The sequence below is a fragment of the Ochotona princeps genome, chromosome 21, assembly GCF_030435755.1.
Source record: "Ochotona princeps isolate mOchPri1 chromosome 21, mOchPri1.hap1, whole genome shotgun sequence".
Taxonomy (NCBI): domain Eukaryota; kingdom Metazoa; phylum Chordata; class Mammalia; order Lagomorpha; family Ochotonidae; genus Ochotona; species Ochotona princeps.
In genome coordinates, this window is record NC_080852.1 from 26,270,688 (window position 1) to 26,289,492 (window position 18,805).

General features: G+C 57.5%; 1 protein-coding gene across 1 annotated transcript; it reads left to right on the top strand.

Annotated features, from left to right (window-relative positions):
• Positions 1-2,722: 2,722 nt before the first annotated feature.
• MST1R (macrophage stimulating 1 receptor) lies at positions 2,723-15,184 on the top strand. Its single transcript, XM_058678783.1, has 20 exons — positions 2,723-3,946; positions 7,009-7,197; positions 7,273-7,401; positions 7,591-7,761; positions 8,062-8,231; positions 8,559-8,724; positions 8,822-8,958; positions 9,344-9,505; positions 9,600-9,693; positions 9,815-10,027; positions 10,116-10,262; positions 10,348-10,513; positions 10,657-10,758; positions 10,836-11,042; positions 11,357-11,437; positions 11,649-11,830; positions 11,961-12,070; positions 12,333-12,498; positions 12,876-13,012; positions 14,636-15,184. Exons 1-20 carry the CDS (start codon positions 2,723-2,725, stop codon positions 14,889-14,891), a joined length of 4,209 nt encoding a protein of 1,402 aa, XP_058534766.1. The 3' UTR covers positions 14,892-15,184.
• The last annotated feature ends 3,621 nt before the right edge of the window (positions 15,185-18,805 follow it).

Genomic DNA, 18,805 nt, shown 5'->3' on the forward strand with positions numbered 1-18,805 from the left:
GAGCTTCACCCTACACAGAGGCAGGTGCACACTTGCGGCCCTGTTCCCTTGTGGTCGCACCAGCTCAGACCACACCCACCCAGAGCGGTTCCCTGGCCCTCTAGTGCCTCAGCTCTTTGTGCTTGCCTTCTCCATCTCATCCCTGACCAAGAGGCTTGCAGGTACCTGAAGAACCCCCTGTCTCCCCCCCCAGGATACACAGAAAGTCTGGCTGTGGCTGATCTGAGCATGTAAGCCATAGTCAAACGTGGAAAACCTGAGTCCTGGTGTGGGTAGTAGTCCTTGATGAGGCATCTATGTTCAGCACAGGCAGGTCAGGTTCCTCCGAGAACACAGGCTTCTGGGAAACTGCTTGGGTTCCCCATGAAGGGGCTTTGTGCCTCAGCCAACTCCTTCCTCAGAATGGTCCCCATGAATAAGCTGGGAGCTTTGGGGAGCAGGCCCAACTGGCCTCTTGAGCAACAGGTCAATGACTGTAATGAAAGCTCATGCCACTCAGAGCCTCGCACCTTCCTCCATCACCCTGTCCCCAGCCATGGCAGGGCTATAGAGTCACATGGGGTCCTGCTTATGTCCCAGAGCTCAGTGGTGAAGACCCAACTCCAGTCACTCCACCATGAAACCGTCCTTGGACAAAGCCTGTGGCACAGTGCTGCTGGCGGGGGACGGGGGAGCTGGCCCACTGCGTGTGGGTGCTGGGAGGTGTAGGGAGGACTGACGGGAGAAAACCCTGCCCTGCAGAGGGTCTGCAGACCACCAGAATCACCCTCACGCCTTCTCTCAGAGCAGGGCCAAGATGTTCTGACACTGTCAGAGAACATCTCAGAATGTGACCATGTGGGTGTGACAAGTAGAAGGAACGTGGGAACAGTGGCACCTCCTGTGCTGGGAATGGCCACATTCCGGAGCACAATGCATGGGCCTGGTGGCAGGTCACCCACCGAGAATCCCAAAAGCCTTGGAGAACAGCCATGACTTGGTGGGTACCATCTGCCCCATACATGTTCTGGCTCTTTTATTTGCCTCTTTGATGCTTGCACTCTTCTCTTTGCTTCTGGTCAGGATAGTGAGCCACTGCCCTTGGGGCCAAGGCCATGCCTGACCTGCTGACTGTGCTACCACTGATGTTCTTGTGGTCGTGAGGCACTAAGTACCTCTATTGGCTGACACGATCCCTGGAGGGAGCTCAGCATCTGTTTGGGGCAATGACAGGAGGAAACATCACAGATAAGTGTGTGTACCTAGAACAACAAGCACCTACAAGCCTGGCATTCACCTGTCAGGGATCAGGATCAGGGATGGAGATGCTAGGTGAACAGGGAAGGTGTTCCCACTGGAGGAGCCAGTGTGCGCCATGGGAGGACTTGGTATGCAACCTGACATAACTGGTTCACACTGGAGCTGGAGGAGTTGACAGGCTGGGGTGAGGGGCAGTCCTTCAGATTTGGGGTGTAAGTTCGATGGGAAGACTTTGAAAGCTGCCATGTGATATGGCTACATTGTAGTTTGAGGAACATTCTCCCACTTAACTCTTCCTGTTACTGAGTTGGAGAAGGAGGCCTAGTCTTTTGGAGCCATATTCAGAGAGAACTGACAGGACCCACGGAGGGTAAGGGGGATAGCATTCACTCAACGGGTAGTTGCACAGGTCCTGAGCCAGCCGTGGACCTGGGAAGTGCTTACACTTGGCATCAGAGGTTCCACCAACTGCCCTCCAGTCCTGCAGAGCCAGCAGAAGGATGCTCCCGTGGACACGTGCTGTTCCGGAGACCCAAGGCTGCCACACGATGGCAGTAGAAAGCCGTATGATGACTACTGAACACACACACAAAGTGGCTCCCTTGGAGCGACCCTGAAAAGCCCTGGAAAGACTCCTCCGGGGCCCCAGGAACCTCTCACACGTCCAGGCTCAAGCTTAGGATGTTTCATTCCAATTCTGCCCTGCGGGGACCATCTCCAGAACTCCAGAAGGAATGAAGTGGCGCTTACTCATTTCCGGACCAGTTGTGGCCCGCGAGGGCGTGACTGTCGCGTCGCCTCGGGCGCCAAGTGTCCTGCAGGTATGGGTGTGGCGGGCCGCTGTGCTCCAGCTCCCTTACCCGTCACCCGGTGCTCACGAAACTCCGCCCTGAAGGAGCGGGGAGGTTGGCACACCTGCCGCGCTCCCCTCCAGTCTCGAAACAGCTCCGGTCGGGCGCTCCAAAGGTTGGCAGCCACGCAGGGGCCTTCTCGCGCGGGTACGCCCCTGCCTCCGCCCTGTTCCGGAGGCGGCGGGTACCAGCTTCGCTGGACGCGTTAGATCATCCTGCCAGCGTCTCACCTGCACCCCGGTCCGTGTGTGTGTATTGGTGGGTGGCGTGGGAGTGAGGGAGGACCGCCTGCCTTCGGGTCTCCTGTGCGCTCACACACCGGTCCCCCTGAGGGAAGGGGCGGGAGAGGGCCGGCCTCAGGAACGCTTGGCCCTGGGCGCCGCGCCGCCGGGAGCCCCGCCCCGGGGCCGGCCCCGCCCCGGCCCCGCCCCGGCCCCGCAGCCCTCGGGGCGATTTCACTTGGAGCAGCGGCCACTGAGACTACTACCGGCAGCGCGTGTCCCCCGGCCCCGGCTGCTCCGCGCTCGGCGAGGGTCGACTGCCCCGGGGACCGTCGGGGTCGCTGCCCAGGCCTGGATTCGGGCTCCGCTGGAATTCCCGAGGGATCCACGCACCCCCACTGCGTGAGTTCGATGGGGCACTTCCCTTGGTCTTCGGTGCTGCTGATACTGCTCCTGCCCGCGGTGCCTGCGGCCGTCGCGCCCTGGACGTGCCGGCGCACCCCGTACGCGGCCTCCCGTGACTTCGACGTGAAGTATGAGGTGCCCAGCTTCCTGGCCGGTGGCCCTGTTCAGGCCGTGGCGACCTTCGAAGGCGGTGCGGATGGGAGTGCCGTGTTTGTGGCCACACGCAACCGCCTACAGGTGCTCGGGCCTGACTTACAACCCTTCCAGAGTCTAGCTACAGGCCCAGTGGGTGATGAGAGCTGCCAGACATGTGCAACCTGTGACCCGGGGCCACAGAGCTTAGCAGGTGATACGGACATGCAGGTGTTGGTCTTAGAGCCGGCACTGCCAGCGCTGGTCAGTTGCGGCTCAAGCCTGCAGGGCCGCTGCTTCTTGCATGAGCTGGAGCTGGGCGGGTCAGTCCCGCGCCTGGCAGCACCCGCCTGCCTTTTCTCAATGCGCCGCAACCAGCCCGAGGACTGCCCAGACTGCGTAGCCAGCCCTCTGGGCACACGCGTGGTCGTCGTGGAACAGGGCCAGGCCTCCTACTTCTACGTGGCGTCGACCCTGGACCCAGCCGTGGCTGCCAGCTTTAGCCCCCGCTCCGTGTCCATCCGGCGCCTCAAGGCCGATGCGACGGGATTCGAACCAGGTTTCGAGGCACTGTCGGTGCTGCCCAAGCACCTGGCCTCCTACCGCATCGAGTACGTGCACAGCTTCCGCGCCGGAGCCTTCGTTTACTTCGTGACGGTGCAGCCTGCCAGTGTAGCTGAGGCGCCCGGGGCCTTGCACACGCGCCTGGCGCGCATGAACGCAGCCGAGCCCGAGCTGGGGGACTACCGTGAGTTGATTCTCGACTGCCGCTTTGCGCCCAAGCGCCGGCGTCGCGGTGCGGCTGAGGGTGGGCAGCCTTACCCGGTGCTGCGGGCCGCCCACTCGGCTCCCGTGGGCGCCCAGCTGGCCGCGGAGCTGAGCGTCTCCGAAGGCCAGGAGGTGCTGTTTGGTGTCTTCTCCACTGGAAAAAACGATGGCCCCGGCATGGGCCCCAGCTCCGTGGTCTGCGCCTTCCCCATGGACCTGTTGGACAAGCTAATCGAGGAAGGCGTGGAGCTCTGCTGTGACTCCCCTGAGGGCCGCACCCTCCGCCGAGGCCTTGACTTCTTCCAGGCGCCCAGTTTGTGCCCCAACCCGGTGAGTGGGAGTCTTCCCTCCCAGGGAGGCATTGGGGTGAGGGAGACGGGCAGAGCAGCTTCTTCCACCTGTCCAGTGTGCTAGGGGGAGTGAAATAAGAAATGGGCCAGGCACAGGGCACCCGGTCAAGTGATCTCCCAGCCTGGCAGGTCTCATGGTTGTTCTTTTGCTCTCCCACGCATCCCGGCCTCTGATGTTTATAGGTACTTTCCTGGGTATGTGGGGGTGGACTGTATCATGACTGAACCCAGCTCCTGAGCTCTGAGTGAAGTGAGACTGGGTTTGCCTTCCTCGCTGCCCACCGCTTGATATCCTCAGGGACACACACAGAGACCCTGGTATACATGCAGCACACACACACACACCAAATATGCTCATGGTCATGAGACATGCACAGCTCCAGCCAGCTGTCTAGCCACATGGTTTCACTTTCCCAATCAGAGCACTTGCTTCACTTGGCTTTCCAAAGGAGATGGTGCTGGCCTCCTCAGAGACTCTTCTGCCCCCTCCCACCTCGTCTCACTCTGGCAGGTTCGAAGGTGGAGTCTCCTAATTTTTAGCAGTCTAGGGACTGGGCAGTACCCTGGGCTGGGCTGGGCTTAAATAGCCTGTTATCCACTGGGGTGGTGGTGGTGGGAGGCCCTGGAATTGGGGAGACAGAAGGCAGCTTAACTGCAAAACATTCTGGAAGACTCGCCCTGGTGTTACGCAAGCAACTATAAACATTTGGGGATGAGTGAAGGAAGTGTTGGCTGGGATTGGTTCCCGGCACCAAGTGTCTTCTGTCCCAGGCAAGAACATGGGCTTGTGTTGAACTGGGCCCTGGTCACAGCAGGCCTGGCCCCCAGTTCTCTCCAGCCATGGCTTCGGGAAGAAACACACAGGACAGACCTTAAAACAGTCCTATCCAAGGCTGTAAGAGATGAGGCCAAGGGAACCAGAGCATGGATGAGTCTTCCGTTCAGCTGGCCCATAGCCACTGCTCTCGGAATCTCTGGTCACCTGTTCCCTGCTCTGACTTCTTTCATGATTCCTGTCTTAGTTCCGGAGACAGAAGGAGAATTTGGACCCAGTGTATGGGCTGGATTTTCAGCCTCCTTTCCTGCTCTGAGTACCTATGGGTTGGGAGGTCCTGGGCATGGAGAATCTGGAGCCTGGGCAGCCCTGCAGGGTAAGAACTTATCCCCAAATCGGCTAACGGTCAGTGGGTCACAAGACAGCCAACAGCAGCACAACTGGGCAGTCTCCAGGAGGACAATTCATCTCAGGCCCCGCCCACATGCCATCAGTCCCTGATGAGCCATGCCTCTGCAGTGTTTGGGCTCTGGATACGTGGTACTCTTTCTGGCCTCACAGTACTTGGCCTCAGAATGCCTGGAAGGCTCAGGGCTGGTGCATGGGACATTGGGATACTTGTGTGTTTCCAGGAGCCAGGGGGGCCCTAGAGAAGCTTGGAAACCAAGAGCTAAGATCCTGGAATAAGGAGGGAAGAGGCTGGGGTGTGGCCCTGCCTGGGTTAAGGCCTCTTTTCAACCCCAGAGCCCCACCTGTCCCTGAGTCATGCTGAGAATACCTGGCAGGCGTCTGGCAGGTTTTCTAACTCCAGTGAGGACAAAGTCCCACTCCCTAACCACCTGGGCTATAGACCCAGGGTGTGGAGAGTTCTGGGCCTAGCTCTGCACCTTTCCTGGGCCCTGGGGCTCCTAAAGTTCCAGGACAGGGACAAGCCTACATGGTCTGCTGGAGGCCTCAGAGTTTCACCTTGAAATGTGCGCTCAGGGCTGGCAAGGACAGAGCACCCAAGACTGGCTAACGCTTGTCACCACCTGGCACCCAGCTCTGACATGTCTAATTCACACCCTGGCTTCCTGTTTCTCTCTCTCTCTCTTAAAAGATTTATTATTTCTTTTAATTGCAAAGTCAGATATACAGAGAGGAGGAGAGATAGAGAGGAAGATCTTCCATCCGATGATTCACTCCCCAAGTGACCGCAAAGGTCAGTGCTGCACCCATCCGAAGTCAGGAGCCAGGAACTTCCTCCAGGAGCCTCTTTCAGGTCTCCCAGGCAGGTGCAGGGTCCCAAGGCTTTGGGCCATCCTCGACTGCTTTCCCAGGCCACAAGTAGGAAGCTGGATGGGAAGTGGAGCTGCCAGGATTAGAACCGGTGCCCATATTGGGATCCCAACGCGTTTGGGACCCTTCCTCTTGAATCTTCTACTGACCCATTCTGGGGACATGAAGGAAGCCCCCCAAACACCCTTCACAAAGAGTAGGGGACTTGTTAGTGTTCCCCAGCCTCTAGGGCTTTAGTTAGCCCTTTTATACCTCCTGAGGGAGTGTGGTCTGCAGCCGCAGGTTCAGGAAGCTCTTTGGCATCTCAGGAGGATCCTGTTATCTGTTCTGTGCTGCTCAGTTCACCTCACAGTTGTTTAGCCAGGTTGGCCAGCGGGCAAGGTGAAGTTCTGAGAACACAGGGTTCACGGAGATTCAGAGCAGAGCCAGCAGAGGGCAGCAGAGTCCTCACGTTAAGATGGCACATTTCAGGGCCTGAAGCTATAGCCTAGTGGTTAAATTCCCAGTCTTGCATGAGCCAGGATCCCATATGAGCCCTGCTGTTCCACTTCTAGTTCAGCTTCCTGCTGTGGCCTGCAGTGAAGGATGGCCAACTCCTTGGGACCCTGCAGCTAGGTGGGAGATCCAGAGGAAGCTTCTGGCTTCGGATATGGGAGTGAGTGATATGGCTGATAGAGGATATTTCTGTCTCTCCTTCTCTCTGTAAATCTGCCTTTCCAATAAGAATAAATAAATCTAAAAAAAATAGTCGCACTCTTCCTACCTGGCTCCTCTCCGGAGGGGCAATGACACTGACCCTCTTTGAAACTGCACCTGCCCTGAGGAGGTAAGGGCAGACTGGCTCTAAGACTGTGGACGTGGCAGGGGAGGGCTGTGAGGAAGGTGAGCTGGCTCCCAGCAGCTTTAGGCCACTGTGATCCCTGACAAAAGCCCCAAGGGGTCAGGGCACAGGGCTGACCCTATTCATTCCCTACCCTGATCCTCCCCAGCCGATTCTGGAAGCCCGCAACCCCAACATCAGCTGCCGCCATTTCCCTCTGCTGGTTCGCAAAAACTTCTGGCGTGTGGACCTGTTCAATGGCCTCCTGGGAGCAGTTCAGGTCACCGCGCTACATGTGACGCGTCTCGGCAATGTCACTGTGGCCCACATGGGCACAGCTGACGGGCGAATCCTGCAGGTGGGTCCCCGCAGCCCCCGGCCCCAGGGTCCTCCCCATCCCCATTGCCATTTGCTCACAGCTCACCTGTCCCAGGTGGAGCTGGCTAGGTCACTCAACTACTTGCTGTACGTGTCCAACTTCTCACTGGGCAGCAATGGGCAACCCATCCAGCGGGACGTCAGTCGCCTGGGGGACCACCTTCTCTTCACCTCCGGGGAGCAGGTGAGGCAGGCAGGGGCAGGCTTGGGATCAGGGCTGTGGGAACCCAAACTCTTAGTCCCATCCAGGGAGGCACTGAGAAACAGTTGTCTCTAGGGCAGGGAGAGTGTGTGGGGTCTGGTTCCCTCTAGCCATACCCTCTGACTCTAGCCAGGCCTGAGTCACCTATCTGCCTCTTCCCTCCCACTCAAGGTCTTCCAAGTACCTATTCGGGGCCCTGGCTGTCGCCACTTCCTCACTTGTGGACGCTGCCTGCGGGCCCAGCGTTTCATGGGCTGTGGCTGGTGTGGGGCTGTGTGTGGGCGGCAGGAAGAGTGTCCTGGCTCCTGGCAACAGGACCACTGCCCACCCGAGCTTACCGAGGTACAGCTTTCCTGGCAGGGCACAGGTGAGGGTGGGCCACGCTGGGCCTTGGGTGGGAGTCAGCAGGTCCTGACTGTAATCTGTAAGTCTGAGGATCCTCCACAGCTATGGGGAGTGGGGGCGTTCTTGGCAGGGGCCATGTGGGGCACAGGCAAAGGCTGGGGCCAGGAAGTGCTCCAACGAGGACCAGCGCGCGATCAAGGTGTTGGAGTGTGGACTAGTGATTTTGGGGACGGCCAGCGGGACTCTGTGAGCTCTGTCTCACACAAGGACTCAGACTGTCTCTTTCTTCTGCTGCAGTTCTACCCCCACAGTGGACCTCTTCGGGGAAGCACCAGGCTGACCCTGTGTGGCACTAACTTCTATAACTTCTACCTACACCCTCCCGGCCTGGTGCCCAAAGGAACCTACCAAGTCACCGTGGGCCAAAGTCCCTGCCAGCTGCTGCCCAAGGACACCTCCCGTCTCAGGTAACAGTCTGTTTCCTGGCCTCCCCCACCCCTGAAGGAGGCGAGTCTGTTCTCTGTGAGACCCCATCTTCTGCTTAGCAGGATCGGGGTGGGGGGCACACAGGAGCAAGCTGCAGGGGCTCTGGTTGTTCTGGGCCTGGAGCGATGTTTCTGTCCCTCTTGGGGCCCGCATGTGCCTTACTTGTCCATTTAGTTGTGAAGCAGGCCAGGTCAATCCTGCTGCTCTGGAGGACGACATGGGTGGAGGAGCCCTGTGACCTGTGACAGGCATGTGACCAAGCCTGCGTGGTTCCTGGCTGACCTCCGGGATGCCCCCCGATGCTCCAGTCTAGTGCCCCGGAAGGACTTGACGGAGGAGCTTGAGTGTGAGCTGCAGCCCTTGGGCACCCAGGCAGTGGGGACGACCAATGTCAGCCTCGCCGTGACTGGCGTGCCACCAGGCAAGCCCTTCCGGATAGAGGGCACCTCAGTGCTGCAAGGCTTCTCTTTCGTGGTGAGGGCCCCTGCCTTGGCTGTGCCCTAGGGCCCCTGGGTAGCCAGGTGGCATGGGAACGGCGTGCTCCAGCTGAGACATCTCTCTGCCCTCACAGGAGCCAGTGCTGACGGCAGTGCAGCCCCTCTTTGGTCCGCGGGCAGGGGGCACCTGTCTCACGCTTGAGGGCCGGGGTCTGTCAGTAGGCTCTAGCCGGGCTGTGCTGATCAATGGCTCCGAGTGCCTGTTGGAGCGGTAAGTGCCAGCAGGCAATGGGATGGGGCGCCCTGCAGGGGCCAGGGGATGAGAGAACCCTAGGTTGTGTCAAAGTAAAAGGAAGAGGGCTGGCTTACAAGATCAGCCTGGGGAGCACAGTTCCCGAAGGAAGGGCCCACTGACACCGCCCCCATAGGCCAGAGACTGCAGTGGCTTTGGCCCAGGCAGTTGGGCAAGCTGATCCCCCAGGCCCTTCTGGAGATCTTTCATCCTACTTTCAGACAGAACCATGAAGACTAGGTGCAGGAGCATGACAGCAAATGAATGGGCACAGGGACAGGGGGACAAACAGGCCCCTAGAGGTGGTGGCCTGGCCATCACAAGGGCAGGGGTTGCCCCTGAGCCCATTCCCTCATTCCTGCAGGGTCAGTGAAGGGCAGCTTTTGTGTGCCACACCCCCCGGGGCTGCCACGGCCAGCGTCCCCCTTCGCCTGCAGGTGGGGGGTGCTGAGGTGCCTGGTTCTTGGACCTTCCACTACCGGGAAGACCCTGTGGTGCTAAGCATCAGCCCCAACTGTGGCTACACGTAAGTGCCACCCTCCCATGCCCTCTGGCTTCCAAGGAGTGAGGGAACTGGTGTCAGAGAGCTCCTGAAACTTAGCACCCTGACTCCTCCACAGTGGCTCCCATGTCACCATCCTTGGCCGCCATCTGACTTCAGTCCAGCACCTGGTTCTGGCATTCCATGATGGACAAAGGGCAGTGGAGAACACGGTGAGCAGGCACTGGGCTGGAGGGAGGCAGCGGGAGGATGTGTTGGTCCTCTGAGCTCCAGCCCCACTTCATGTTGTGTGGAGGGGTCAGGGTGCCTGGCTCACTCTGACTTGTGTCCCAGGAGTGTGACGGGCAGCTTCCAGAGAAGCATCGGTGCCACCTGCCTGAATATGTAGTCCAAGGTGCCCCAGGCTATGTGACGGGGACTCTGAGTGTCCGGGGAGATGGAGCTGCTGCCTTCACCCTGCCTGGCTTTCGCTTCCTGCCTCCTCCCCATCCACCCAGTGCTGAACTGGCCCCCCTCAAGCCAGAGGAACGTGCCGTTAAGTTTGAGGTAGGTGTAGGGGCAGGGAGGCTGGGAGAGCAGGGGGAGTGGGAGGTAGGAGCCGGACCCCTGGCTACTCTTCCCAACCCTCTTACAGTACATCGGACTGGGAGCCGTGGCTGGCTGCGTGGATGTCAGCATCACTGTGGGAGGCGAGAGCTGCCCGCATGAATTCCGGGGTGATGTGGTCATCTGCCCTCTGCCATCGTCTCTGCAGCTTGGCAAGGATGGCACCCCACTGCAGGTGGTTGATCTGCTGCTGGTCCTTCCGTGGGAAACAGGAGCTCAGGCCCACACAGGCTGAGCCTGAGCTGCCCCCTGCCTTTTAGGTCTGTGTGGACGGTGAGTGTCGGATGCTGGGCAGAGTGGTGCGGCCAGGCTCCCAGGGCATCCCGCAGCGCATGCTCCTTGGGATCTTGCTGGCCCTGCTCCTGCTTGTGGCTATCCTGGCCACCGCACTTGTCTTCAACTATTGCTGGAAGAGGAAGCAGCAGGGTGAGCTCGCCACTTCCACTGTGATTCAATCTCTGTCCCAACTATGATGAAATCTCTAAGACCCTGCCGGGTTCTCCCATATCCTCTCAGCGGGCCTGTTAGTCACTTGGCAAGCTTGGCCCCTGGGGGCTGTCTTTCCACAGGGCATTCTCCCAATCTGAACAACCTGGCGTCCCTGGACCACACGGCTGGAGCCACGCCCTTGCCCCTTCTCCGCTCCGACTCAGACTACAGAAGTGGTGTTGGTGAGACAGTGGAGGCACCGGAAGCTAGGGTTGCCCTTCCCCACCCCCTACAAGACTCTCATTCCCTCTCCCCACAGCAGCTCCTGCCATTGGTGATCTGGATTCTTCCACTGAGGTCCTGGGAGAATCCTTCTCAGACAGTGAGGATGGAACCTGTGTCCCCCTGCTGCAGGCAGAGTCCAGGCAGCTCAGAGCCCTGGATCCCACACTCCTAGCCGAGGTCAAGGATGTATTGATTCCTCATGAGTGTGTGGTTACCCACAGGGACCAAGTCATTGGCAAAGGTATGGGGGTCTTGCAGGGCTGGGGCTCAGATGGAATCAAAGAGGATAGGGCTCCTGGGGTAGCTAGGAGATGTTCTGCCAATCTGTGTGGGACCTTGGGCATAGAACTGAACCTGAGCACCTGTCAAATAGGGATCAGAACTGTGTTCTGCCTTGGGTGGGTTTCTGGTGCAGAGAAAGCGGGATGGGAGGGCCAGAAGCTTTGCTGCCTCAAGACTATTGCCTGTCTGTAAGGTTAGATTGACCCACCCCAGCACTCTCAGGTTTAGCAGCCAATGGCTCTATAGCTTCTGTCACCACCTCCCTCTACCCAGGTCACTTTGGAGTTGTGTACCATGGAGAATACACAGACCAGGCTCAGAATCTCATTCATTGTGCCGTCAAGTCACTGAGTCGTGAGTAGGGCAGGGGCTGGCAGGCCAGGACAAGGGAAGAAGCCCCAGGCTGGGAAAGTCGTCATTCCTGCTGGGCCACCACCCCACCGAGCAACCCTGGGTTGTATCCTTGCCTCTCTTCTTTGCACCTGACCCCTGTAAAGTGGTCAAGGGCAGGGAGCCTTCTTGTCATGGGCCTGACTTCCCTCTGTACCCAACTTTCTCCCTCCAGGCATCACAGAGGCACAAGAGGTAGAAGCCTTCCTGCGTGAGGGCCTGCTCATGCGTGACTTGCACCACCCCAATGTGCTGGCCCTTGTGGGCATCGTACTGCCCCCTGCGGGGTTGCCCCAGGTGCTGCTGCCCTACATGTACCATGGAGACCTGCTGCGCTTCATCCGCTCATCTCAGCGGGTCAGTGCCCAGTGGCCCTGGCTGGCTGGGTGGCAAGTGGGACAAGGGGAGGGGCTTGGGAAGCAGCCAAAGCTGGAGCTGCTCCGCTCTTGCTCACCCAACCTGCCTGTGCCCTGCCCGCCCCCACCAGAACCCCACCGTGAAGGACCTCGTCAGCTTTGGCCTACAGGTGGCCCGCGGCATGGAGTACCTGGCAGAAAAGAAGTTTGTACACAGGGACCTGGCCGCTCGGAACTGCATGTGAGGGACTAGAGGTGCCAGGGGGACAGCCAGGAGGCAGAGGATGGTGTTATGCTGCGGCCTGGGCTGCCTCAGAGTACAAGCCACCCCGCCTTTGACCTTTGCTGTGCAGCCCTGGGTGCGTCCTCTCCTCTTTGAGCCCCAGTTTTTTTCACCTGCCCTTGGACTGGACATCATTGTTCTGAATGTCTGTAAAGGCTCCAAAACGGGTGGGATCAGGATCTGATGGAGGCCAGTCTTAAGCATGCTTGTCCTTTCACAGGCTGGACGAGTCATTCACGGTCAAGGTGGCCGACTTTGGGCTGGCCCGCGACGTCCTGGATAAGGAATACTATAGCGTCCGGCGGAGCCGGCACGCTCGCCTCCCTGTTAAGTGGATGGCGCTGGAGAGCCTGCAGACCTACAGATTCACCACCAAGTCCGATGTGGTGAGGCCTCACCTGCCCTCTACGCCCCGGGACCGTGGTGCCCTGTGGCACTTGACCTTGGCCAGTCAGCCCTGCATGACCTGAGCCTAGGTGATCCCCAGGCTGGGGAGTGCCCATAGCTCTTGTAGCTTGTGTGTCCACTCCTTGGGCAGACAGGTGTGAGATGGAATGTGCTACATGCTGGGGCTGGGGACACAACAGCTCTTCCCAGGCAGTCCTGGGCCTGCCCAGCCCTGGCTGAGATTGTGGGAAGTCTGGGGTAGGGGAGAGGGGTGTGAGCTCTGAGCAGAGGGTGGGGTCACCCATGTATAGCTGAAAGACCCCCTGAGGCAGAGATGCTGGGCTGAGTGCTGAATTTCCCCTCCCCCATCTCACAGTGGTCGTTCGGGGTGCTGCTATGGGAGCTGCTGACTCGAGGTGCACCCCCATACCTTCATGTTGATCCTTTTGACCTTCCCAACTACCTGGCTCAGGGCCGGCGCCTGGCCCAACCTGAGTATTGCCCTGATTCTCTGTGAGTATTTTTTTCGGGGGGCAAGCCTGCAGAGGGGTAGCACTAGCTCTAGAGACGGGGAGGAGACAGGAGACAGCAGTACCCGCTGCCTCTTTGAATTACAGACTGGTTGACAGAATAGGCAGCCTAAGCAGGCCTCAGTTTCCTCCTCTGTGGATTAGTATCCCCCCATACTGCACCCTTGCACAGGGCGAGACACTGAGCAGGTCTCATGGTTGCCATGGGAACAGCATTCTGAACTCCAAGTCTGGGATGCGGCCAGTGATTTGATTTCCTAGCACCACCCTCCCCAGCTCTGCTGCAGTTCCCATCTTTTCCACTCATTTAACCTCAAGGAAAGGTCCATCAGTGCCCACCCCAGTCCCCTTGGCTCTGCCAAGGCTCTGCGGGGGCCAATACCTGGGCCTTGATGCGGTGTGGTGGCCACTGAGTTGCTGGCAGGGCCTGTGGGGTGGGCCTGGTGCTGAGCTGTTTCAGCAGCAGCAGGCATGCCTCCTCTGCCCAGGGCTGCAAAGGGAGAGCAGGAAGAACCAGGTCACAGGTGTAAGGAGTCGATGACTCCCATCGGAGGCTGAGTTCCAGCGAGGCCGTGAATAACCTTGTCCCTGGGTTTGCTCACCAAAGTCAGAGAGATTGATCACTCTGCCTACCTGCCTCCAAGTTGGGCTCCCGAAGAGACATGGATACCTGTGTGCACCTATGTGCACAGTTGATGGGTAGATTGGGGATCAGGCCTGGCAGAGAGAGAGAGGAGTCAGCTATGAAGCACATGTAAGAGAGGCTGTATGTAGCCCACCCTGAGGGACCTGCTTTGGCTGGGAGGTTTCTGCAATTGAGGCCCTGGAATCAAGTCCTTGTTTCAGGCCATTATCAGTCATAGGTCCCAGGCTGTCACTGGAGTGGTGTGGTGTGGTGTGGTATGGTATGTGTGCATGTAGGGGGTATTTGTTTGGGAGGACAAACCTGAGGGTCACAGGGAGATGTGAAGGTGGTCTGGGCAGGAACAGCACAACATCCACTACCCCACAGTAGCTCTGTTTCCTCCCTAGACCTCACTCTACCCGTCTGCAGGGTGGGGATGATGATGGTACCACAGTTAGAGACTGAGACGCAGAGACGCTGTGTGAAGGTCACAGAATGTGGAGATGACGTATCTCAGACTGCAGCATGTGCACCAGCACCCAGCAGGCACACCGAGAGGGCCTGTTGGCAGGAGTGAGGGTGCACTGCTGTGACCCCAAGTGTTTCCTCACTCACCTGAGAGTCCTGTAGCACCAGGGCCAGGTTTTCTTCCCAGAAGATGTGTTCTAGGAGCCTGAGGGCTGGGCCCTGTATGAGGCCCTTCCTCAGGACAGGAGGCACAGGCACTTGCCCCAGGTCACACATCCCAGGCCACATGGTATGAGACTCCAAGGCTTTGCTAGGAGTATGGGAACTGTAGGACTGGACCAGCAATCTCAGGGCTGACAGAAGCTGGCCCTGAGGGGGGCGATCCTGGGCACCAGGCCATGCCACCCCTCCTCATCCCTACGTGGCCCACCAGGGTTTAACTGCAAGTGAGTGGCCCAGACTCCCTGAGACCAGTGTATCTGTGATCACACTGACCCACCCCTTCTACTGCAGGTACCAAGTGATGCAACAGTGCTGGGAAGCAGACCCAGCGGCTCGGCCCACCTTCAGAGCGCTGGTAGGGGAAGTGGAGCAAATTGTGGCCATGCTGCTTGGAGACCACTATGTGCAGTTGTCCCCAGCCTATGTGAACCTCAGCCCTGGCACCTCAGGGGAGGTGAAAGTGCTCCTAGAACAGCCGCAGTCCCCTCTAGTGCACAGAGACACATGGCGGCCCCGGCCTCTCTCAGAGCCACCCCTGCCCACATGACCTAAGCACCTGGGCAGGCCTGTGGAGGCCGGACTTGCTCAGCAGCCTTAAACTAACCCCAAACTCCTTTTGGGCCAGACCCAGCCAGAGGGCATGGGACCTGCGGGATGGCAGGAGGGGAGTAAGGCACCTTGGGTTTCTCCCTCCCCAGAGAGAACCAGAGAAGGTCATCTGTTTGCAATGTGTATTTATGGAGTGCTTGCTGTATACCTGGCCTGCTGGATGCAGGGCATTCAGCCAGGACCACAGAGACTCTGAGCTTTGAAGCAGTGAAGGAATAAAGGACTATTTAAATACAACTGGAGTATTTAAGTACAAGTATGAGAGAAGGGTACAACCTGTTTGGGGAAGGGAAGGGGATGCTTGGGAGAGGTGAGTGCAGAGGCAAGGCGAGTCTGCTGAGAGGTGACATTCCTGTTGAGGCTTCAGCTGCTGGAAGTAGGGTGTTGGGGGTAGGGAAGAGTGCCTGCAAGGCCCTGGGGTGAAAAAGGGTCAGCAAGAAGGCTCCAGAAGGGAGGCAAGAACTGGATGTAGGTCATAGGACCCTGGGAACAACAATGGTGTAGCCCATAGCGTTAGTCTGACTACTCAAGCATGCAGCAGCCAGAATGGTCCTTCCAGGACCCAGGCACCATGATGGCAGCTTCCCTATGCCCTTCTTTCCTCCAGGGCACCTCCATCTGCAACCCCAACCCTCCATGCCATGAGCACAGCATAAAGCCTTGCCTGCCCTCCAACCTTGCCAGTGTGGTACCAGCTGCCTGGCAAGAGATGGGCTAGCAACAAGGCCTCAGTGTCACATTTTTAAGGAGCCAACTTGGAAGTACCAACTGCCCATTCATCAAGGCCAGTGCACAATGTCCTCTAGAGGACTGTGTGGTCCCTGCTTCCTTCCCCCATGTGGCTGCTAGACCCAGGACACAGGTCACCATATCTCCTCTACCTCACTCGGGACAGCTACAGCCCTTGGCCTCCATCCCTCCAGCTCACTGTGCTCACCAAGTCCTCAGCTCCATGACCAGGGTCTGCAGGGTGAGCTGCCTGCTCAGTAGGGGGAGGAAGGTCTCCTTGGGACTGGCACTGCCTAGTTCTTCTCCACTCACTCTGCACCTCAAGTTGAAACAGCCCTAGGGATCCTAAGGACCCTGTGGGCAGATAAAGAAGGCTTACAAGGGAACTCTTGGCAGAGTGCAGGGGTCACAAGATTGGGGGCCGATGAACTGAAGGGGCAGATAGACTCTGTCCACCTGTTCACCTCTACCACCTGACCCAGTGTCCCTCAGGGTGGGCCCATAGGAGGCTGTGGCCAAACTTTGTGGCCTTGTCCCTTTGAACATGTGCGTGACAAATGTGTTACTCCTACTGGACCCACTGACACTAGGACAGAGGTAAGATGAGTATCCTGGAGCATAATTAGCAGCTGTGGTCCTTGCACAGTTAGAAAGGGGTATCTCCACCCCTCCAACACGTAGCTATCACACTTCAAAAAAAAAGTTTTTAAAAGGATGTATTTATTTGAAAGTCTAGGACCTGCACAGTAGCCTAGTGGCTGGAGTCCTGGTCTTGCATACACCGGGATCCCATATGGGCACCGTTTCATGTCCTGGCTGCTCCATTTCCTTTCTAGCTTCCTGCCTGTGGCCTGGGAAAGCAGTCAAGCACGGCCCAAAGCCTTGGGACCCTGCACGTGAGTGGGAGACCCAGAAAAAGCTCCTGGCTCCTGGCTTCAGATCAACTCACCTCTGGCAGTTGTGGCCACTTGGGAAGTGAACTAGTGGATGGAAGATCTTTCTGTCTCTCTTTCTCTTTGTAAATCTGACTTTCCAACAGAAATAAAATAAATCTTAAAAAAAGAAAAAATATATATTTATTTGAAAGTCAAAGTTACAAAGAAAGAGAGGTAGAGAGAGAGAGAGTGAAATCTACTGGTTCACTCCCCAAATGCCTATAATGGCCATAGTTGGGCCAGGCTGAAACCTGAAACTAGGAACTCCATTTGGGTCTCCTACAGGGATGCAGGAATCCAAACACTTGGGCCCCCTTATAATGCTTTCCCAGGCATATTAAAAGGGAGCTGGATTGGAAATGGAGCAGCCAGGACCAGAACTGGTGCTCATATAGGATGCCTACAGCTCAGGAGTGGTTTTACCCACTATGCCACAACACTGGCTCCACTTTTACACTTCAAATACATATATATATGCACAGATATATTTACTTATATATATTTAAGATACAGACAGATAGGATCTTCCATCTGCTGGTTTATGCCCCAAATGCCACAACAGCTGGAGTTAGGCCAGGCCAAAGCCATGATCCTGGAACTCAGTGTGGCTTCTGAGTGACAGAGATCTGACCGCTTGCACCAATACCCGTGGCCTTCCAGGGTGCATACTAGCGAGAACTTGGGTGGGAAGTAGAGCCAGGACTCAAACCCAAGGACCCCAAAATGTAGGTGCCCAAGTGCTCACACTTTAAGCCCATCTTGGACCCCAAAATGGGATGTAGGTGCCCAAGTGCTCACACTTTAAGCCCATCTAAGGACATCCAAAGCTGCAAGCTCTGAGTAAGGGAAAAGGAGAAGGCCCAGGATCCTTCCCCACATAGATTTCATCTGTTCTAAAGTAAAGAGCTCAGAGAGGAGGAGGGGGTGGTCTTTGGACAGGAGGAGAGTTTTAGGAGGGAAAGGACCTTGAGACAAAAGAGAGGAGGGAAGAAGACTCAGAGGAGTTTCCGGTGCAGTCAGAATGTGGCTCTTTGAGCCTGAATTCTCCAGGGAGGGACCCAATTAAGAAGATACTGGGGTCCTGGATTGTGACACAGCTGTCTCTGTTCTCATCTTCTTCAGCTCCGAGGCTCTGAGTGCCTTTCTTAGAGTCACTTGATAGTCCCAATGCTAGCTGGCTGGTCAGGGGCAGGCTCTGATTTAATCTGGCCTGACTGAGAACTGGGCTTGAACTTGGGGACTGGGCCACAAGGGAAGAGACATCAGGAGGGTTAGTTCCTGATCCCTAGGTGGGCCAGTAGGATTGGGTGGCCTCCAGGGCTGGTGGAAGTTGGTCTCTGCCCTCAGGGAGGCCTGGTAAGCTCAGGTGTGGTTAGGGTCAGGCTGGTATAAGAGGAGGTTCCTTTTCAGCAGGATGGGCTCAACAGGGCTTAGAGTCCAGTGTTACCAAGAGCTATGGGAAGCTGGTACTTTTGCTTCATCTCCCTCTACCACATGCCCGTGGGGCAAGTAGATGCCAGGATTGGCAGGGGAGGCGGCTGGGGACAGGGGCAGAGAGCTGGGACAGAGGCAGTAGCAGATGACTCACATTCCTGATGCCCATTGGTGTCACTGTTGTCTGGCACTTGGGGGGGCATGCATGGAGAAGGCTGACCTGCTTTGAGGGGGAGCCATGAGATTTCCATCATGCCTCAGCTCAAGCCTTTCTGGGAATCTCTCCAGGGACTCAAAGACTTTGTGGGTAGGGAGTTAGGGGGCACACATTTTTTAAAATATTTATTTTTATTGGAAAGTAAGACATAAAGAGAGGAGGAGAGACAGAGAGGAAGATCTTCTGTCTGATGATTCACGCCCCATGTGGCCACAACGGCTGGAGCTGAGCCAATCCAGAGGCAGGTGCCTCCTCCAGGTCTCCCATGTGGGTGCAGGGTCCCAAGGCTCTGGGCCGTCCTCGACTGCCCTTCTCAAGGTCACAAGCAGGGAGCTGGATGGGAAGCAGGGCCGCCGGGACCAGAACCAGTGCCCACATGGGATCCATGTGTGTGCAAAGTGAGGACTCCAGCCACCAGGCCACCATGCTGGGCCCAAGGGGCACACATTTCAAACTTAGTCTCTGGTTGTTTTGTGGGAGCTGAGGGGCCAGACATCCCCCAGGGGTTCATCTGGAGCTCAGGTGGTAGGAGTTGAG

Excerpts from the sequence above, each read along its gene's own strand:
- MST1R (XM_058678783.1), top strand. The coding sequence starts at position 2,723 with ATGGGGCACTTCCCTTGGTCTTCGGTGCTGCTGATACTGCTCCTGCCC. Across the intron at positions 10,263-10,347 it reads AGGATGGCACCCCACTGCAG|GTCTGTGTGGACGGTGAGTG; the intron begins GTGGTTGATCTG and ends CCTGCCTTTTAG. Across the intron at positions 11,438-11,648 it reads TGCCGTCAAGTCACTGAGTC|GCATCACAGAGGCACAAGAG; the intron begins GTGAGTAGGGCA and ends TTCTCCCTCCAG.